General features: G+C 42.9%; 1 protein-coding gene across 1 annotated transcript; it reads left to right on the top strand.

Annotated features, from left to right (window-relative positions):
* The first annotated feature begins 88 nt into the window (after positions 1-88).
* VPS37A (VPS37A subunit of ESCRT-I) lies at positions 89-21,106 on the top strand. Its single transcript, XM_054989966.1, has 12 exons — positions 89-310; positions 2,844-2,918; positions 5,186-5,300; positions 6,845-6,945; positions 8,187-8,403; positions 9,762-9,838; positions 11,147-11,274; positions 11,363-11,421; positions 11,493-11,561; positions 13,406-13,549; positions 19,555-19,635; positions 20,817-21,106. Exons 1-11 carry the CDS (start codon positions 156-158, stop codon positions 19,633-19,635), a joined length of 1,221 nt encoding a protein of 406 aa, XP_054845941.1. The 5' UTR covers positions 89-155; the 3' UTR covers positions 20,817-21,106.
* Positions 21,107-22,692: the final 1,586 nt, after the last annotated feature.

The following is a 22,692-nucleotide window of genomic DNA, read 5'->3' as shown; positions in this document are numbered from 1 at the left end:
CCAATTGGACGTTGAGGTTGCCTCCCCGCCAATGGGAAGCGTGGATGAGGCGCGAGAGGGGCGTTGACGCGCCGCCGCGTTCGGGTTTCCCGTCGGCGAGGGCGGCGCTGACGGGGCAGTGAGGCCTGCGCGCTCCGTCTCCTCAGCCGCGGAGGATGAACTGGCTCTTCCCGCTCTCCAAAGGGGGCAGCGGCGGTGGGGCCGCCGCTTCCTCCTCGGCGGCCTCGGGGACGCCGCTGCCTTCGGCGCTCACCAGCCTCCAGCAGCAAAGGCAGCGCCAGATCGAGTCCCTGCGCGGCGCCCACACAGCGTGAGTGAGCCGCCCTCCGGGCTTCTGCCGCCCCTCAGGAATCGTCCCTGCGCGGTCGGAGGGTCTGTTGTGGGCCTGTCTCTGCTCCGCAGCTGGCTGCCTTGTTGGGTTCTCTGAGGAGGGAGTGAGGAGCGACCGGTCGCTTTTCTTTCCTTGCCCCCTCCGATTAAGATTGCCAGCCTCCAGGTAGTGGCTGGAGATCTCCCGGAATTACAACTGATCTCCAGGCCACAGAGATCAGTTCACCGGGAGAAAAGGGCTACTTTGGGGGATGGACTCTATGGAATTATGCCATGCTAAGTTATTTTCCCTCCCCAAAACCCACTTTCTCCAGGTTTCACCCCCCAGATCTCCAGGAATTTCGCAACTTGGAGCTGGCCACCCTACCTCCGATGGACTGTTGTCAAGGCCCCAAATCTCTGGTCGCGTGGACTGGGGCAGGAGGGAGGCTGTAGCCAGAGTTGGCACTGCCTGATTTTATGTAGCCATCCATTCCTATCTCTATCTAGTGTGTCTTTACACGAGACTTCTTACAGGGGAACACTCAAGCATTAGGGGACACAGTGTTAGCTGGGAAGTGTAGTCTAAAAAGACAGAGCCAATTTCACCTCTCTACAGGAGGGCAGTTTTAAAAGACAGAGCCCGCTGAGATGGCTCCTCAGAGGGTTTGTTAATTTCATCTTGAAATTGACAGAGCCTTCTTGGAGGCCAAGATGAAATTAACAAATCCTCTGAGGAGCCATCTCAGCTGTCTCTGTCTTTGTAAACTACTCTCCTGTAGAGAAGTGAAATTGACTGAGCCTTTGGCTCTGTCTTTTAAAACTACGTTTCACAGCTAACGTTGCGTCACCCTACACTTGAGCGTCCAGGGTAAGATGTTTTTGGAGCTCTCTCAGCCCCACCCACCTCACAGGGTGTTTGTTGTGAGGTTAATAATGACACACTTGGTAAACCTCTCTGAGTGGGCGTTAAGTTGTCCTGAAGGGCGGTATCTAAATCAAATGTTGATGTTATCTGGTATTGCTCATACAACTATCGGCTTAGGCAGAAATTGAAATAGGAAAAAAATATTGCTTTGCTGATATTTAATTATTTGCCCCTATATATTTTGCCACAGAGAGGGTAATGGAATCATTTCTCTCCAATAAGAACCACTTTGCCTGTGCTCTCATATTAGGTAGTTCCATATTAGGTAGTTTTTACAACCTTTATCCTGCTCTTTTCCCAAGTTGCTCAGGGTGGTGTTCCACCATTTTACCTTCACAGCAATCCTGTGAGGTAGATTAGATGGAGGGGGAATGATTGGTCAACTAATAATAATATTTGGTTTATATAGAGCCCTTCAAGACAATAACACCCACTCAGAGTGGTTTACAGAGTATGTTATTGTTATCATCCCCACAACAATCACCCTGTGAGGTGATTGGGGCTGAGAGAGCTCTGAGAGTTGTGACTAACCCAAGGTCACCCAGCTGGCTTCAAGCAGAGGAGTGGCAAATCAAACCCAGATCTTCAAATTAAAGTCCTGCCACTCTTAACCACTACACCCAGCAAGCTTCGTGGCAAAGGGGAGCTTTTGGAGCTGGATCTCCTAGACCCTGGTCCAGTGGGAGAATTGGATAAGACTTAGCTAAATGACTGGCTGAATCCAACCCAATATTAAACTTGACAATTTCAAAGTTGTAATTAATGTATTTCAGTAACTATCCCATGGAATTGTGTGAGAGAGTTATATGTATGTTTTGTTAATTTGCAAAGGGGAGGGGAATAAGACCACAAATACATATAATACCCTGAATAAAAAAAATCAAGCTATGAATTCATCTGATTGGTTTTGATTTGAGCTGCACATTCAAAGGTAAAATTCTCCTCTCACAGTAGACAATTGAAGCAGTAATCACTAATCTGTTATAAAAGTATTACAAATAATGTTATGGAAAGTGACAGTAGGAGCAATCTTAAGCAGGTCTGTTTGGAAATGTTCCAGGAAAGTGTTCTTAAGGCTGCAAGCAGTGAGACTGAGTTGTCTCAGTGACAATCCATGGCAAAATTAAAACCCTTTGAAACAGACAAATGTACAGCCACGCCAATGGCATACTGTGCAATTCTTTGGAGGTGCAAAAATTAGGGTGTTAATATTTTAAGTATCTTCATTTCTCCCCCCCCGCCAAATTTAAAAAGTGTAAGGGGAGTAGATGCCCTGACATGGATGGCCCAGGTGAGCCTGATCTCTTCAGATATCAGAAGCTAAACAGAGTCAGCCAGCTATGACTTGGGGGCACCACACACACACACAAGGGAGTAGATGCTGTGTGATCTTTACACTTTTACCAGTATTGTTCCAATGGAAATAATTTTCACATAGCTTTGGGATATAATATTTAAACCACACGTCAAAATTTTGCCAAATTTAAGTTTAACTCTTCTGATGAAATTAGGGGATTTTGAAGTGTGTAATATGCCCATACTGCTTAAACTTGCTGATGTAATCATTCCATTGATCGTTGATAAATACCTACATTTCTTTTAATAGGATAGCAGAAATACAAAAAGATGTGGAATATCGGTTGCCGTTCACTGTAAATAACCGCACAATTAATATTAACATGTGAGTACAGTATGATCTAATTATGTGCCCATTTGAATGCTTAAACTGCTATATATATTAGAGTATATGAAATTTTACTGATGGTGATTTGATGGCAGTGAAGGAAGTCCCGTCAAGTCACAGCAGATTTATGGCAACCCCTTCGATCTGCACATTTTGGACAAAGTTGGGCTAGACTGTATCTTAGTGTTCATCACTGTGCCATTATATACGTGGTGAATTATAAGGCAGGCAAAAAGGAGGGACTACTACTATTGTCATATGAGCAACATAATTCCATCTTGAAAACTGCTGTGGCTAAATTAAGTCAGTCTCTTCAAGAGTGCTTCAGTTGTTTGCAAATTTGTAAACTATGCTGGCTGTTGGAAGGGCCTTGACAAGCTTGATGCAGTGCTGATTCTGTGACCCCCTAGGAACGTAAACAGATTGTGAGAGGGAGGGCAGGAAGGGATGAGCTAGTGTTCAGCTTATGACACTTTCTTATGTATCCAGGGTAATGCTGATTGCCACTTTGGGGTCAGGAAGGCATTTTCCTGTAGGCCAGATGGCCAGGGATCCTGGAGAGTTTTTGCCTTCCTCTAGACATTGAGCAGGGGTCACTGGGGAGGCAGGGAGGTGTAACTGTGAATTTCCTGCATTGCACGGGGGTTGGATTAGATGCCCCTGAGATCCTTTGCAGCTTTATGTTTCTGCGAAGTCTGTTGCAGTCTTTGTGTCTGTGAATGGATTATGCAGCGACAGTTGTTAAGGAGGAAGTTGCACTCCATTGCCAAATGTGTATGCATTTTGATTTGTTTTGAAAAGTGTTACAGTAGAAACCATAGCAAAACAGGCCTGAAGCACCTTTTTTCTGTATCTGCCTGTTTTGCCTTAGGTGGTGGTTCCAAATATGGGATTAAACTCCACAGAGAATTTCCAGCAACAGAAAGATTTCCAAAAGCCAAATTCGGTTTCATCTCCTTCTTCCACCTGTAGCAGCCCAAAGTTCCCCTTGAAATGCTTCTTCCTGGGGTCTCTAGTCCACCAGAGAAACATTTTGTGTTGCAGCAGGAGGAAGAGAGGCAGATGCACCTAACTTTACACTGCCACTATGCAGAGCTTTCCTTTAAATTGCACCTCTGAGTATGATGTATCCGCTTTACTCAAGCTCATTGTGAAGTCTCCTTTCGGGCAGATCACTAATTTCTCTGTGGTAAAATGTGGCCAAAGGCCATCATAATCAAACAAATAAAACACATAAGCAAAAACAAAACACTATACGATAGAACTGCAATATTAAAAACACATAAGAATGCATTAAAACACATGAGCATCTTCGTTATACATAGGTGAAGGAGTCTCAACCATTAAACACAGCTTGAGCCCTGGTTTTCTTAGCTGCCAGGGCAAACTGCCAGTCGTTAAGAAATATTAGATCCAGGTCGGAAAGAAGGAGGGTTAGTTTTTCCACCACAGGAAAAAAATTAAGTTTTTAAAGATTTCATTAAGGAATTTATTTCTGGGCTCTGTATACAGAGGGCGGAACAAAATATAGTGTAGAAGGTCTTTGGGAACTGAAGCTCTGCAGATACAGAAATAGATGTCAGTTGGTATTTGTGTGTAACACCCGACTAGAATCGCTAAGGGCATAGTTTGAAACCTCCGAGAAGTTAAAGACATTCTAAGACTAGGAAATGTGATTTTGGTCAAATAAGAGGCTCTGCCATGGTCCCTGTTGAAGAACTTGGACCAGGGAAAAAATTTGAAACAGAGTTGTACTTCTATCCAATGCAGCATCCGTCTTAAAGATCCAGTCTCATATATTGAGACCATACATTACTGTTAAAATCTGCTTTAGCTGAGCATGCCTCTCAGCTATTTAGATTAATTCTATCATATCTTTATACACTAACATTCATAATTTCTGTCCAATACTGACTTTTAACAACAAAAGATGGATAGCCGTATTAGTCTGTCTGTAGCAGTCCAGTAGCACGTAAAAGACTAACAAAATTAGTGTTAGGGTATGAGCTTTCGTGAGTCACGGCTCACTTGGTCAGATAGTATCAGATAGTGAGCTGTGGCTCACTTCTATCCTTGTTCTTTTGTAATCAGTAAACTCCTATTTTTGTAATTCCAAAATACAGAAGTCAGCATTCATTCTAAAGATGCATAAGAATTTTTTTTAATCTAAAACTGTTGTGAAATTATTTTTTCACAAATGCTAAAAAGAATGCTGCATTATTTACATGATTATCGTAGTAATAATAATATATTGGTGTTTGCAGCTTTCTTCCTCCTCAGTTTCCTCAGGAAAAACCAGTCATCAGTGTTTACCCTCCAATACGACATCACTTAATGGACAAACAAGGCATGTACGTGACCTGCCCGTTAATAAGCAATGTATGTATAATTATAAAATTTTCTAATATAGCAAATGTTTGATAGTAAAATTTCTATGATCTATAGATAGCAACAATAGTATTTCACCACAAAAGTACTGAATTTTTTTAAACAAATAGCATTAGCTGATGTATTATAGTATGTATTTCATTGTGAAAATTGCTTCTATATGTGCATCTTTTCATATGCTTTCTGAACTAGAAGCCAAAATATTTTAGAGTCACTAGACAAAATTTAAGAGGAGTTTTTAAGTTTATTGCTAGTAGCCAACGGCTCTTGCAATCGTAACAAACGAGATACAGAAATTTTAAAAGACACAAATGTGTCCAAAGGAGGGCAATGAAGATGGTGAGGGGTGTGGAGACCAAGTCTTATGAGGAAAGGTTGAAGGTGCTGGCTATGTTTACCTGGAGAAGAGGCGTCTGAGAGGTGATATGATAGCCCTTTTCAAGTATTTGAGGGATTGTCACATAGAGGATGGAGCAGAGTTGTTTTCTGTTGCCCCAGCGCATTGGACCAGAAACAATAGGGTAAAATAAAGCAAAAAGAGTTTTTGGCTAAACATTAGGAAGAACTTCCTGACAGTTAAGAGTGGATCCTCAGTGGAACAGACTTCCTTGGGAGGTGGTGGGGTCTCCTTCCTTGGAGGTATTTAAGAAGAGGTTAGATGGCCATCGGCCCTGCCCTGGAAAGCCCAGGTGAGCCTGATCTCATCAGACCTCAGAAGTTAAGCAGGGTTGGCCTTGATTAGTGATTGGATGGGAGATCTCCAACGAAGACCAGGGTTGCAGTTGAAGACAATGGCAAACCACCTCTGATAGTCTCTTGCCATGAAAACCCCACCAGGAGTCACCATAGGTCAGCTATGACTTGAGGGTACTCTCCACCATGGATGGCCATCTGACAGCTACGATGATTCTCTGACTTAATATGAATGTACACAGATCAAGAGAGGTAGTGCATCAAGTGAAGAGCCGGTGCTTGGCTCTCATGGCATGTCCTTATATGCCCAGGGTAATGCCGATCACCACTTTGTGGTCAGGAATATGTATAAAAACCTAAAGCTATTTTAGTTCCTCAGTATTTACAAGGAGTGTTCTGTTCCGAGTTTATATGACTGCGCTAAATCCTCAGCCATTGTGGTTACGCAACTTCTTAATGTTTCATGTGAAATTCTAAGCACATGGTGATAGATGCTTTTTGCTAGATTAATCCTTATTACAGAGCTTGTGATTTATTATTTAGTTTTGTGAGCTTCCCGGCATATATTAAATTACGGGCCCCACGTTTCTGTGCTGTGGGCACGTACCGCAGAAGCTTCCGTGTTCACAAACAGGTCCTGGAGCTCAAACGTACGTTTCCCTGGCTCTTGGATTCAGCATCTCCAGCTGACGTTTACATCTTAATGCTTTGGTTGAACAAGCCGCTGATCAAGATTTGCAGCTGATCTTGTGCAATTAGTTTAAGCATAAAATAATCTCTTGGTGTAGCATAAAGTGCTGTAGGAGTGCTAAATGTAATACAGCTTTTCAATTTCCAAACAGTTCACAATGCACTCAGACCTTGGAAAAATTGTTCAAAGTGTACTTGATGAGTTCTGGAAGAATCCTCCAGTTTTGGCTCCCAGCTCAACGTCGTTTCCATAGTAAGTAAGCTAGAGGTAAATAGAGTGGAAAAAATCCATCCGGGCCTCAGGCTTGTATATATAATTGAGACCCAGCAGCTGGCCTCCTGGAGTATTTCTTATGTGTTTTGTGTGGTTCTTAATTTTGAATGTGTTGCCATCTGATCTTTCTACACCTGTGCACTCCTCCCTTACAGTCCGGCTGTCCTAAACTAGAGCCACAACCTTTTCAGTCCTGGTGCCTGCCTGCTAGAACTCTCTGCCTGCTAACATCCGGGCCTTGCAGTACCTACCACAGATGCGCAGGGCATGTAAGACAGAGATGTTCCTCCAGGCTTATGGTTGAGGTCAGCAACAACTGCCACCATAACCAGTATAAGGCAGCTTCTCTCCCCTTATGGAGATCAGAAGTATTTATTTTGTACTATTTTACTGGTTTTTATCTTGACTAATCGACTTAATTTATGTTTGTCTGTCTGTTAAATTTTGTATATTTTTATGTTGCTAGAATTGTATTTGAAATGTTGTACACCACCCTGAGCCCGATTAAGGGGGAGGGTGGTTTAGAAATCGAAATAAATAAATAGGTAGGTAACCTGTAGTACAGGAGTGACACGTGGCATAAGCATCAAGAATTTCTGGCATTCCTGGACAGGAACAGAAGGGCCCATGATCCTCGCTATGACGTTGTCAGGTGTACCTTTCCACCTGCCTCTTCAGTGTTATGCTGCTGCCTGCTCTCTAGCTCAGTAGACGAGTAGCAAAACAACTCTAAAGCACAAGAGTTACGTATGTATTGTAGTGTGTATTAGTGTGACAGAGTCTCACACACAGCCTGGGGATTTGTTGCCAAAAAGTGAACCAGATTTAACTCAGCAATTCTTTAAGTATTGTTGCTCAACAATATCTTTTTGCAGGGCTTTTTTTCAGCAGGAACGCAGGGGAACAGAGTTCCGGAACCTCTTGAAAATGGTCACATGGCTGGTGGCCCCGCCCCCTGATCTCCAGACAGAAGGGAGTTTAGATTGCCCTCTGCGCCGCTCAGCAGTGCGGAAGGGAATCTCAACTCTCCTCTGGCTGGAGATCAGGGGGCAGGGCCACCAGCCATGTGACCATTTTCTCCGAGGGCAACCCACTGAGTTCCACCACCTCTTTTCCCAGAAAAAAAGCCTTGCCTTTTAGTATTTCCATTTGAAAAAATATAATGTAAACATTGTAGAATCAGTTCTTGATAGTAAATAGCTTTTCCCCCCTTTTCTTAGCCTTTACAACAAACCGTCTGGAATGTCTGCCTATGCTCCTCAGAACTTTCAGTTTCTTTCGCCGTACTTATCACAAGATGCTAATAGGTCAGTAGCATCTGTGCCATTGGCAGAATCACTTACTTCAGGCTACACTACAGATAGAGCTGCTGCTCCTTCCTTCGGCATGATAACAGAGTTACCCTTGCCTGTTCCAACAGCAGAATTTTTTTCACAGGTGTGTATGTGTGGTGAAGTCTCTAATGTCAGCTGTTCCCTTCTAGAGCCACTCCAAATATCAGATATCAACCCTTTAGAGAAGCTGCTAAAATCGTTTTAGTATAAACGTTTGTATAAACTTCATAGAGTTCAAGGGCAGAAAGTGTTACCATGTGTCTGGACTGTCTGTTGTACGCATGAAGCCACTCCAGACGCCCACACTGTAATAATCCAACCAACAAAATGATCTCTTTGGGCACAGTTGGGCAGCAAGAGAAATGTTGTATAGCGAGATGCTTGGAAGGGCAGCATTGCTCACCGTTTAAGCAAGTGTATTATGCCTGCCACTGTAATCCGAGAGAGAAGGCAATCCACGGAACAATTCAGATCATTTAATACGATGGAAATGAGAGAAGTTAGAAGCTCGTTCCTTACTCATGTCATGATGATGCTTTTTAGGCAGTTAATGTATGTGCGAGGTCCATCTAGAAACCTCAGAACAGAACATTTAGCTGAAAGACAAGACTGGAATCCACTGGCTTTTTAAGGAAAATATGTTCGCCCTGTATACCATTTAATAATGCTAATGTTGAAATAAGGAATGCATTTTCTTCAGAAACAGTATATACATTCTTTGATACTTCAGCATTAGACTTTGATAAACTGTATATGTGATGTATTGTCGAAGGCTTTCACGGCCGGAGATCGATGGTTGTTGGGGGTTTTCCGGGCTGTATTGCCGTGGTCTTGGCATTGTAGTTCCTGACGTTTCGCCAGCAGCTGTGGCTGGCATCTTCAGAGGTGTAGCACCAAAAGACAGAGATCACTGACACTGAGAGATCTCTGTCCTTTGGTGCTACACCTCTGAAGATGCCAGCCACAGCTGCTGGCGAAACGTCAGGAACTACAATGCCAAGACCACGGCAATGCAGCCCGGAAAACCCCCAACAACCAATGTATATGTGATGCTTGGACTCACTTTCTTTGCTGCAACTTTTAGTTTATACTTCACTAAACAAATTATTTCAGGAATTGATTACTGTATCACTTATGATTTGTAACCACACAGGGGCAACTCTTTTTTTTTAATTCAAATTTTTTAATTGTTTCAAACATATAAACATAACAATATAACAATTATATCTATCTTATTAGTAGTACATTACAATTTTTAAATAAGCAATAAAGTACAGTTACAGTGATAGTTTTTCAAAATTAAGATCCTTTAAAAATTACCATAAACCCAAAGTTTCCACATGAATAATTGTTTGGTAAGGGAGGTTTGTTAGCAATAGCTCGTTCCACAGGGGTAACTCTTGGTATGGTTAGTGGTCAGTATCTGTTAATGAACACCATCTCCTCTCTCTGTCTTATTAGTTTCAGGGGAGCCAAAATGGGTACAGTTACAAGATGCCTGATGTTCCTGAAGTGTTTCCAGAACTTTCAGAACTTAGGTAAAAATATAAAGAGCTGTGTAATTATACACTAACATTGTTGGATGTGTACCCAAAAGGCCTGCTTTTGGAGAAAATAGAAGCTGCTCCCTTCAGAAAATTTCAAGCTGGCTGCCTCTGTTTCAAGAATAATGGTGTATGGAACAGGACCCAACTCAAAACTGCAACTTCCCACATAATTTGAAGAGTGTTTGTTAGGGGTGTGCACCCCGAAAATATTCAGGTTGCCTGCTTCGGATTTACCCAAAGAAGGAAAAAATTCGGAAATTTGAATTGCTTCGGAATGCTCCATAAAGATTCAGAGCATTCCAAAGTGATTCAGGGGGCTGGGTTTTCTCCCAGAGCCACCACCCACCCCCTCACCTTCCCACTTAGCCCCCCGTCCCCCTCAACCCACGTACCTGGCCCTTTAAAGATCTCTTTAAACTATCTTCCCCCCTGCCGCCTGCCAGCTGATAGTTTAAAGGGACCTGCCAGTTGCAAACGGCAGGAAAGGGGCCCTTTAAACTCGCCCTGAAGCTTCCCAAAGCAACCTGAATGCTTCAGGGAAGCTTTGATTCGGGAATCCCGAATCTTTACTAATAGGATCCGATTCGGGTATTTTATCTGAATCGGAAACCCAAAGCGCATACCCCTAGTGTTTGTATAATAATTGAGCTGCAAATCTGTACATGTTTCTGCATGTTGAAAAGCCATGTACTTTGATTAAATGTAGATAGCATGGTCCTTAATAACATAAATAGTTACGTCAAGTCATTTCCCCCCAGAAACCTGCCTTAATCCAGAGGGTAATGAATAAGGTTCTACTATCCTGGATCTGATTAGTAAGCTAATAGGGTTTGACACCATCCACTGCATTTGGGTCCATGTGTGCTTTTGTATGTGTTCCTTCATTGTTGTTCCTGTTGCTTGTATTCCTCAAAAATAGCCATGGAATCATTTTTGCCCAAGTATAACATGCCTTCTTGGCATTCACCAAAAATATGGCAGTATTTTATTTCCAGGGCTCTGAAATGGCATTATATTAGAAAATCTACACAGGGTTTCTTAAGCAAGATAATGATCTAAGAGTAAAAGTTTGCTATGTCGAGAATATCATAGAGATCTGAAGAGATGTGGGATGCATTATACATTGCTCTAAAATGTTTTATATAGTAATTATATGATGATATTTGTGTTTTATTGTATGTTTTTATTATATATATTTATTACGTTGTCATCCGCTCTGAGCCTGATTAAAAAAAATGAATAGCTGAATTTGTAATCAGGCGTCTTTGTTGCTTTTTTATTCCCTCTTCTGAAATTCAGCATTTCAGAGCTGACGGACATGAACGAGCAAGAAGATGTGCTGCTGGAACAATTCGTTCATCTGCCTCAGTTGAAGCAAATCATTAATGATAAGGATGATTTAGTGAAAAGTATTGAAGAATTAGCAAGTAAGACTTCAAAATATTTGTAATTGAATGAACATTGTGGAGAATGTGGCCGTCTTCTAAAACTGAATAGTGATTCTTTTTTTGGCAGAAAAAAATCTGCTGTTGGAACCTAGTTTGGAGGCGAAAAGACAGGCTGTGCTGGATAAAGTAAGTGGATAAAAAATATTTTTTCTGTAGCTGAGGAAAAGTTACTTCTTAACATTTTTTTTCCCTCCTAGTATGAACAGCTTACCCAGTTGAAGGCCATGTTTGAAAAGAAGATGCAGAGGCAGCATGAACTTAGTGAGGTAAGCTTTGATGACAGGAAGTGCTCCTTCATATCATATAATAACAATAATAATAATAACATTTGATTTATATACTGCCCTTCAGGACAACCTAATGCCCACTCAGAGCAGTTTACAAAGTGTGTTGTTATTATCCTCACAACAGTCACCCTGTGAGGTAGGTAGGGCTGAGAGAGCTCCAGAAAGCTGTGACTAGCCCAAGGTCACCCAGCTGGCTTCAAGTGGAGGAGTGGGGAATCAAACTGGGCTCTCCAGATTAGAGTCCTGCCACTCTTAACCACTACACCAAACTGGCTCTCATTCAAAAGTATTATCAAACGGGCTATCATTCAAAAGTATTATCCCAACCCGTCCTGGGGTGCTCTTGTCTCATTCTTTCATCTTTGTAGGCCAGGCCATAGCTGTTTCTAAACATGCCTTGAACCGCTGAATTGAGTTGGAGAACTAAGTGAAGCGTCCATACCTTTCCCCCAGTTCTCTGCAATTTGCAGAGAAGGGAAGGACTCCTGTGTCAAACAGCCTTGAAGGAGGCCAAAACATCTTCCTTCTCCAGAGCTCAGAGTGGTAGAGAAATCTCCCCTTCCCTCTTTTAGAAATGGGGGGGGGCACATTTTCTTCCATGCTGAGCTTTAGAGCAGATTTGTTCAGCTTCTGCATGTACCAAAGCCCAATGTGACATGGCGCACTCGCGCACTCTTTTCCCTCCATCAAGTTCTACACAGTGAGAACATAAGGGAAGGCAGGACTCAACAAGTGATGAAAATGTGGCATTCACTGCCAGAGGGTGTAGTGATGACCCGCAAAAATAGATGGCTTTAAAAGAGGATTGAACCCATTCATGGAGGATAAATCCTCTAGTGGTTGACTAGCCATGGTGACTAAAGAGAACCTCCACATTCAGAGACACTAAACCAGGAGGCAACATCGGGGGAAGGCCTCTGCTTCTGTGCCTTGTTCATTGGCCCTTCATAGCAGCTGGTTGGCCACTCTGTAAGACAAGATGCTGGAATAGGTGGGCCACTAGCCTGATCCAGCCGGACTCTTCTAATAGGAGTCAATGGCAACCACAAATTATGCCATACCCAAAGTGGAGACTCCAGTGTATGAACCCTGCTGAAACTAACGAGTTTCACATCCTTTTAAGGAATCTGAGCAGTCCAGTGGAAGCTTCAGTCATGTTAAATAGCACTTTAAGCTATTAGCTGTACAATCCAGGCCAAACGTTCCAAACCTTTTTGAGCCTGTGGACACCTTTGGAATTCTGACACAGGATTGTGGATGCAACCACAGAATGGCTGCCACAGGAGGCAGAGCCAGCCACAGGATGTCAAGGAGTGAGCTTACGCATAACTCTTCAACATTTCAGGCAGAAGTTTTGTTTAACAGGATGCTGTTTAAAATGAACATATTGTTTAAAAATGGTTTCTTGCATTCACACAGCTTACTCTTGTGAAGATACTTGTGATATAGTGGCAAGTTTTCCATATCTGCAGAGTCAGTTAAAGGTCCTGCTGGGCAAAAGCTGCACCTGGCGCCAGCGGGTTTCTTAAAACCCTTGGCAGGTGCTAGGAAAGAGCTCCAGGATGCCCACGGGCCCCACAGTGAGGACCTCTGAGTTAAGCTCTTACTGTCTTTTTTGAAAATCACGGTATCTCAAAGTGCTCGGTTCTTAAATTGGGTTATTTATTTGAATTTATTGTATTTAACATATCCCAACTTTCTACAGTGCCCAAGGCAGTGAAAGTATGACTTGGTTGCAAAAATTGCTTGATTTGCCTCTTGCATTTTGCGATGATGATAATATTGTCACCAAAAATGTTTTCAATGATAATTTATCTTCTTAGAGTTGTAGTGCAAGCGCTCTGCAGGCAAGACTGAAAGTAGCTGCCCATGAAGCAGAAGATGAATCGGACACAATTGCAGAAGACTTTCTGGAAGGGAAAACAGAGATAGATGACTTCCTTAGTAGCTTCATGGAGAAGAGAACAGTGCGTAAATTTAAAAGTGATTGATTTAAATGTATTTAAACCCAAACCAGCATACAGCCAGTTGAATTAAGAGCTATTAGTAGGGCACTGAATTCAGTTCTTCATTCCATTTTGAAAAGCAGATAAACAGTACAATCTTAAGAGGAGTGGCTGCAATCTAAGCCAATTGATTGATCTGGAATTGCACTGAAAGTCATTTAACAGTTGAAGAATGCTACTGTGGCAGCCTTGTATACAGGGCTTTTTTTCAGCAGGAACGCAGTGGAACGGAGTTCTGGCACCTCTTAAAAATGGTCACATGGCAGGTGGCCCCGCCCCCTGATCTCCAGACAGAGGGGAGTTTAGATTGCCCTCGCCGCCGCATGGTGCAGACGGCAATCTAAACTCCCTCTGTCGAGATCGGGGGGGGGGGGACCAGCCATGTGACCATTTTTGCCGAGGGAGATTTAAATTTTAAAAAACTCCCCCCTTGTTCCAGCTGACCCAAAGTGACGTCATTGTGAGGTCTTGAGTTCCACCACTGAGTTCCACCACCTCTTTTCCCAGAAAAAAGCCCTGCTTGTATATATTTTTGCAGCCCTGCTCCAGTTCATCACCTCCATTGATCCAAGTGCCCCACCACTTCCTTGAATTCCAAACAGCTATTTTATTACTATCGAAACATTTCTATACAGTCTTTCTTCACTTTATGGGAAAACCAAGGCTAAATTAGAAAGCAGGGCTTTTTTTCAGCTGGAACGCAGTGGAACGGCACTCCGGAACCTCTTGAAAATGGTCACATGGCTGGTAGTCACATGTGACCATTTTCTCTGAGGGCAACCCATTGAGTTCCACCACCTCTTTTCCCAGAAAAAAAGCCAGTATCGTGTAACTCTAAATAACGGAAGCAGGGAAAGAGGATGTGGTCTGGGCCTCCCTCGGTGACCTGTTCCAGAGTTCCAGAAATATCTCAGAAAAAGTCCTGGAACGGGCTGCCATATTCCTCAATATCCTATAGGTGTCAGACAGTGGCTTACTAAAAGTTGCAATCCAGACTATCTCTTGCAATTAGACATGAGTCCATTGGTTTCAAAAGATTTTACTGAATATAAACAACCATTATAGTCCACTAACCAAGATGCAATATCTTGGCTGGTACACGAGTATTGTTACGAATGACAGGCAAAGGTTAAGGCACAGAATAGCATAGCCCAGCAAGTCCCATCCTCCCCCCATAGTTCTCAAAACAAGCGGCTTGAAGCTGAGAAAGTGAAAGTTTCCCAAGGCTGGAAAGGTTGTAGTCATAACATTCCTCTTCTTTGAGATAACTGTCACTGGACTGCTTGTCACCTGCAAAAGAAGAGCTTAAAACACTGACAGGATTAAAATGGAGTCTCTTTGGTTAGACCACACAAGAAACATAGTCAGACCTGACAATAGGAGGCAATGGAGGGAAGTTGATAAAATATATAATTAAATCAAATGCCTGTTTTCTCACAAAGTCTAGATTAACTAGGGAAAAGCGGTTTCCTCCTAATTTTGCTGTCTTCTCTATATTGGGGGCTTTAAAATAGTATACCTAAGCTCAAAGGATATATTATTTTTTTATTTATGTCATTTATAGTCTGGCTTTCTCACTGAGACTCAAGGCGGATTACACAATATGAGGTTAATACAATCAGTATCAAGTACATTTCAATACAATACCATAAGGTAAACAGATACAAGTTTAAAAGACACAGCATTAGCAAGGATCCAAGACAGAGCAGAAAAAATACTGGAGCAAAACATAATCAATTCTAGGACTAACATTAGACAACATGGAACGCTGGTTGTACATAGGAGTACATATTCAAAGCAGCAGATAATATATAAGGCAAAAATAGTGATGAAGTCTATGATCCCCAACTCGTTAGTGAAGTGTCTGAGACCCCAACCCTACAATACAGCTCTCCCATTTGAGTAAAAAGCCTGTTTGAATAGTTCGGTTTTGCATCATTTATGGAAAGCCAGGAGAGTGGGGGCTCTTCTGACTTCTTCAGGCAGGTCATTCCACAGGGTAGGGGCCACCACAGAGAAAGCCTGTGTACGGGCTGCTGCTTACTTCACCCATGTGCAGCCTGGCACCTGCAGCAGACCCTGTTTAGATGAGCGAAGCTGCCATGGAGGAACACAGGGACGGAGGCGGTCCCGTAGGTAGGCTGGACCAAAGCCATGAAGAACTTTGTACGTAATAACTAATAACTTGAACTGAGCATGGTAAATGATGGGTAGCCAGTGGAGCAACTGTAGGATTGGAGTGATGTTCATGCTCCTGCTCGCTCCTGATAACAATCGACCTGCGGCATTTTGCACTAATTGGAGCCTCCTAGTTAACTTAGATGGGAGGCCAATGTATAGAGCATTACAATAGTCAAGCCTTGATGTTACCATAGCACGGATCCAAGTGGCTAGGTCAGCAGATAAGAAGCCATCTTCCAGGCTAGAATGAGGTTGTAGAAAGCGTTTTTTGCCGCTGCCTTAACTTGTTTTTCTAGTAATAACGCTGGATCCAGTATAACCCTAGGCTCTTAACTGAGTCTGCAAAGGTCAGACGAACTCCCATCGAAAGTGGGGAGTACAATGTCCTTCAAGATCTCTGCCTTCCCAACAAGCATCACTTCAGTCTTGCCTGGGTTCAATTTCAGTTTGTTGTTTTTCAACCATTTCACCAGGGCTGTCAGGCAGCGATCTGAGATTTCCACTGCATCCTGTGGGGACCTGGATAGTGAGATGTAGAGTTGGGTGTCACCTGCATGTTGATGACATCCAGCTCCTTAGCTGCGAATGAGTTCTCCTAAAGGCTTTACGTAGAGGTTGAATAACATGGGAGATAAGATTGCGCCCTGTGGAACCCCACAAGGTAGTTCCCATTCTGGAGATAGCTGATCTCCAACGGCAACCCTTTGAGTCCGTTCCATGAGAAACGATTTAATCCAGTCCAGGGCACATCCTTTGATGCCAACTTCTGTTTCTAAACGCCTCAACAGGATGGCATGGTCTACAGTATCAAAGGCTGCAGACAGATCCAATAGAAGCAGTAAGGACGCATGGCCTTCGTCTACATTCAGATGGAGATCATCCACTAATGCTACTAATGCTATCTCTGTCCCATGCCCTGGTCTGAAGCCGGATTGGAAAGGATCCAGAGTACTAGAGTTATCCAAGAAGGTCTGGAGTTGGTCAGCTACTGCTCTCTCAATCACTTTGCCCAGAAAGGGCAGATTGGAGACTGGGCGATAATCGGCCACATCATTTTTGTCTAGGGATGGTTTTTTAAGTAGCGAATGGATAACAGCCTGTTTGAGCTGCTGGGGAAAGTTGCCCTGAGTTAGCGATTGATTTACAATAGACCTCAGTGGCTCACTTATGTGGTACTTACGTGGTTAACAGCCAGGATGGGCAAGGATCAAGTGCACAAGTAGTGGTTTTCATAGACATCAATAACTTATTAAGGTGTGTCATAGTGATTGGTTCAAAGCAGTCCAAATGTAAGCGGGATGGTGTAATTGTCATTTCTTCTATCTCGCTTGCATTGCAGTTAGCATCTAGATAAGAGCATATTTGTGCTATTTTATCAGCAAAAAACTTAGCAAAGGCCTCACAGTTAATTGTCTGTTCTTGGGACTGTAAAGGTTCAGATTTAGGGGTTCGGAGGCGTCTGGATATCTTAAACAATTGGGATGGTCATGAACTAGGTGACGCAATAGTTGCCGAAAAATAACGTCTCTTTGCCGCTTTCATTTCCGCTTCATAGGTCCTCCAGTGGGTTCTGTAGCATATTCTGCTTCTGCGTGAGTTTTTCTCCAGCACCTTCTAAACGTCTTCCAACCCTCTTTAAGTCAGCCAGCTCTGTGGTGAACCATGGGGCTGGTCTCTGTCCTAAGGGCTGGAGCGGCCAATAAGGAGCAATGATGTCAATAGCTTCAAGGAGCTTTGCGTTACACGTTCCTACAGCAGCTACCACAGGGCATGTGTCTGGGATTTTAAAATCCCCCAAGGCGTTTTGGAATCTAGAAGAGTCCATGAGCCTTAGTGGGCGAATCATTTTAATTGGACCCACAATTTTGTGGGGAGTTGGGGCTATATTTTGCCTTCAGCAGATGATGGTCGGACCATGGGTAGCACTTGGTAACATATGCTGTACAAAAGTCGATGCATTACATATTGAAATACAAAAAAGGCTTGTAACAGACTAATTTATCCATACTTCATTAAAGCTTCTAAACTGTCTAGTTCTGAAATTTATATTTCAAGTTTTGAACAACTCGGAGATCTACCAATAAGGTCTAAAGACAGATCTTTCTTTAAAGATATAGTTTTTGTTAGTTTTTCTTGTTTACCTTTTTAGATTAATGCTCACAGACATTTCTTTTTAGAGTTTATTTTTTATAGAAATAAACTTTGTTTATATTGTTTAAAATAAAGCAAGATGCTAAAATAAAAAGGTTTATTAAAATCAAACTAACAATTGATGAACATATGCATGCAATGACTTTTTAAAATTAAAGATAAGAATGATTCAAAATTAGATCATACTTAGTCTGCTATGAAATGCAGTGGATTTTCAGTAAACGTACAGACACAAATTTTCTTCATGAGACTTCTTTTGCCTAAAACTTTAACTTTTGGGGTGACATCTTTTATACTAATCAACACATGCTATCTGTCAAGACAATTTCCAGATCTTTTATGTGTGACAATTACCTAGTAAGATTTTTTTAGATTTTCAATTATGTGACATTCTACCAAAGCGAAGTGTGATGTTATGGTGCAGGGGCATGATAAGCTTTATAAATCTTTACCGTTGTTAAAAGTTGCCCCTGGAAAACATCCAGATTTATAAACTTTCACCTCTGGCACTTGAGCTCTCAGAACCATCTCTTGTCATAATGTCAACTTATCTCCCCCCTTTTTCAAGCAATGATAGGCTGAATAATTGTTAGGGCAACTTTTGAAGTCTAGGGAACTTCTCAAGTTTTTTTAAGTTGATCTTTCCCTAGGGCAAATTTAATAATTGCTGGGAATTTTAATGCACGTATTGGCACTCAAGATGAGGATTGATTGCTGAAAGGAGAGGTGGAAAATCTAGACCCCTTGGAGATAGACTTCTGCTTCTTTTATGATAGAAGCCCTAAGGACTATAAAATCAACTAGTCAGGACTGAGGATGTTGAATTTAATATTTGAACATGATTTGGTAGTGCTCAGTGGTAGAAGAGTAGTGGATAAACTTTTTTCCCTCTCCTGATGTAGCTGGATTATTTTTTTCTTTCCACTGCATTACTTAGTTTTGCTGTTGATTTACAGGTGGGTCCTTATCTTGGTAGTGACCACCTGCTGGTTACACTTTTCTTGGTGGGTTTGTCAGGGGAATCTGTCCCGGAACAGCAGGCCCCTCTCTTGAGGGCTCAGAATACACCCAGATCAGTCTGATGGAATGCAGATGTGGAAGGACAATCTTTAATTGGTTGTCACAAGATAAAAAGAACAGCTGTGTATTGCACGGCCGGCTAGCGAATCACGTTGAAGTCATACAAAGTCATACGCATCTGGTCAAATCCAGGTTTAGAAACTGGGAAGAAATCTTTCATTTTGAAGACTTGGACAGATAAGGGAATTTTTACTTTAGATCAATTTATAAGTAATGACAATGAGTTCTTGTCATTTTTCCAGCTGAGGTCTAAATATGATTTGCCAACTTCTGCTGAATGGCAACATTTAGAATTGTAACATTTGTTGGTGTCCAGATATGATCTGGCAGCTTTTGAAGATTCTTGTTGAATAAATGTGGGGTTTTTTTCTGTTTGCTATTAATCAGGGTTTCTTTCCTTGTTGATTTTCATGGCAAAGTGACCTATGTAGTGTTATATAATGTGTTTGGAAAAAAATGAAGTTGATACAAATGACAAGTGATCCACAAACTTTGTTTAAAAGTTGGTAGGTAAAAAGTCTGGATAATGAGCAAAGTTGGTCATTCTTTTCTAGATTTGCCACTGTAGAAGAGCCAAAGAAGAAAAGCTTCAACAGGCAATATCAATGCGCAGTCAGTTTCATGCTCCACTATAGGTATGTTCATATACTGAATTCTTTTGTGTACCACTCATGCAATCTGTGTAGAAATTCAGTATAATTGATGGGGTAGCATGACCTCACACTACCTTGTCACATGTACATATTGCGTATTACATTTTTAAAACAATAGTTTGCATTTGCACTTTAATAAAAGAATAAAGACCACCAGAAACATAAAATCCAGATGTCATGAACAAACATAACAGTTACTCAACGTTTGTAGGCTTTTAATAGTAAATAAGATGTCTTTAGCAGGGCATCTAAATGATGATGATGTGAGGTGACTCTTCCCCTTGGGAGTTCCAGAGCTAGGATGGCACTGCCGCTGAATAACAAATCTCGAGAAGCCACCCACATAACCTGGGTGAGCAATCAATAGAAAGCATATCAGAAAATGATCTAAATTCTTGGGCTGGTTCGGATGTGGGTAGTTGTTTCTTCAGATACCCTGGTCCAGACAGTTGAGGGTTTTATAGGACAGAACTAGTACCTTGAATTGAGGATAGAAACAAACTAGATAGAAGCCAGCAGGGCTTTTTTCCTGGGAAAAGAGGTGGTGGAACTCAGTGGGTTGCCTTCGGAGATAATGGTCACATGGCTGGTGGCCCCGCCCCCTGATCTCCAGACAGAGGGGAGTTGAGATTGCCCTCTGCGCCACTTGGCCAAGTGGCGCGGAGGGCAATCTGAACTCCCCTATGTCTGGAGATCAGGGGGCGGGGCCACCAGCCATGTGACCATTTTCAAGAGGTTCCGGAACTCTGTTCCACTGTGTTCCTGCTGAAAAAAAGCCCTGGTTCTAGTCACATTCTCAGATATTTTGTACATGGAGTTGTGGGGGGGATCAAAGAGAGATTTAAGAACCTCAACCCCTCACATAATAGTTTCCAGGGCTTGGTGCAGTGTTTTAAAAATGCTTGAAGGATTTTAAAATGTTGCTGGATAGAAGAGTACTAAAAGTATAAATTGTTTTCAGGGTTTTTTATTTTGCAAAGGGGGGGGCATCATTTTTCAACCGAAGTCCATCAAATTTGCAGGGAACCTGACTGTCCTCTAAAGGCCAAAGGACATAAAGATGCACATCAGTTGTCTATCCTGAATTCATTTGAAGCTGTTGCAGCTATAAAGCTGTTTGGAAAAGGATAGCTTTTACTAACCCTCGTTCTTTTCGTTCACAGATTTTTCCATTAGTTTCCAAGGCGAGTGAACAAATCCAGCAAAACACATCTTCATAGACATTATTTTGCAAACAAACATTTCATCATGGTTGAATTTCTAGAAGAGCCTGTCTACAGAGCGTGGATGATTTTTTTGTATAGAGTATCTTTATATGATCATATTATCCAAGAAATCCTACTGCAATTTTTGCACTAATATTTTCTGTGTTTATTATTGATAATATTTACCATGTTTAAGTTCCTGCTGCTGTCTTCAACTTTATAGATTAAATATCTGAATATGTACCTTCGACTAGTTTTTTAAGTTTTATACTATACCATGAATTTTATACGTTGGCTGGTTTGGGGGAATAAAGAAATGGTGATTACTTAAAAGTAAGTGGCAAAACATTGTGAGGCAAGATACTTCTGTTAGTACTTCATAAGAGTAATATTAACTCAAGAAACGGAAATCAGGTTTTTAATCACTTGTATTTGTGTTGAGAAATGATCCATTGAAATGACGCATTGGTGGCTCATAGACTTGCATCCCAAAATCTTGTGCGGTCTGTTAGGAGATGGAGGTGCTTGAGCGTTGCCTTTGCAGCCCATTGAGGAGGAGAGTCCACTGCCATCCTTCCAAGGGGGGAGCTGATGATGCATCTTGCATGGTCTTTCTCACGATCCTGAAGTTTGCTGCTCTTGAGAACACAAGAACACACAGGTGCATCTGAAACACAGGCGGGAGCTGCTTCTACCAACCCACAATTCCTGTCCTCGCTTGAAACTAGGAGGGAAAGAGAAAGCAGCAAGAAGTGTGCAAGAGTGTGGCAATATCTTTCAAAGAATGCTTGTATTTCGGTCCTATTTTATCATATCAGCCCCATTTTGCATTTGGGACTGCAGGAGCATGTTTTGAGAGCACAGGAGATTGAAAGTGTACTGCCCTCCTTGTGCAGCAAAGCCAGCTTTGGGGGAAGGAGTTCTAGGGAGTTTGAAGCCCTGTATCCTGCCTTGGTTAGGAATCATTGTTTGTCCATCCGTTTGTTCAAGGTGATATTAGTACAGCCATGCTGAAATGACAGAGTAGCTCTAACTACATCTTACAACATAATTGAAAAAGTGTGCTTCAGATGACTCACCTCAACTCCACTGCGCAGATGTGCTCTCGAGTGCCCCTAGTGGAGGTAAGAGGCGAAACAGCTTGCCGAGGCGGCCGGTGCAGCAGCATGTCCTGCTGCCTGCTCCCCCACCCCCGCTGTATTCCCTACTTCTGCCTGCCTGCCTGCCTGGTCTGGCCCCAAATGGGGCCACGGCAAGCAGGCAGGCTGGCAGGTGCAGCAGTGCCCGGCTGCCTGCTCCCTTCCCTTCCCCCCTCCTACCACGCAAGCTACGTCTCCAGCCCACCTGGTGCGGCCTGAATGAGGCCACACCGGGCAGGAGCAGCAGCGCCCAGCTGCCTGCTCTGCTCCCCTCCCCCCTGCTGTGCAACATGTCTCCAGCCCGCCAGATACAGCCCAAACGGCTCTTTGCTCCCCCCCATTGCGCAACCCATGCTTCCAGCCAGCCCAGTGTGGCCCAGCAGGCGCAGCACTGCCCTGCTGTTTGTTCTCCTTCACTTCAGGCGCCCCATGCCTCCTGCCTGTTCAGTCCGGCCCTGAATGGGGCTGTACCAGGTGGATGGCAGGCACAGCAGGGCCCCCGCACCCCACTGCCTTTTCCCCTCCCCCTGCTGTGCCCCCCACTCGCCAGCTGCCTGGTTTGCGCCACGCTGCCTGCTCTCCTCCCCCACCCTCACCTCCCCCACCCTCACCTCTGTGGAGGACAGGTCCCCCATCCTTTTGCCAGCCAGTAGACCTGGCCCTTCAATCCCTCGGAGACCATGTCTACCTCCCCT

This window comes from Eublepharis macularius, chromosome 10 (genome assembly GCF_028583425.1).
Source record: "Eublepharis macularius isolate TG4126 chromosome 10, MPM_Emac_v1.0, whole genome shotgun sequence".
Lineage (NCBI taxonomy): Eukaryota > Metazoa > Chordata > Lepidosauria > Squamata > Eublepharidae > Eublepharis > Eublepharis macularius.
Note: the sequence above shows the minus strand (reverse complement) of the source record. Positions and strands in the feature narration are given on the sequence as shown.

Coding starts and splice junctions, on each gene's coding strand:
- VPS37A (XM_054989966.1), top strand. CDS start 156: ATGAACTGGCTCTTCCCGCTCTCCAAAGGGGGCAGCGGCGGTGGGGCC. Junction 5,301..6,844: donor CCTGCCCGTTAATAAGCAAT/GTATGTATAATT, acceptor ATTTCCAAACAG/TTCACAATGCACTCAGACCT. Junction 11,275..11,362: donor AAGTATTGAAGAATTAGCAA/GTAAGACTTCAA, acceptor TTTTTTTGGCAG/AAAAAAATCTGCTGTTGGAA.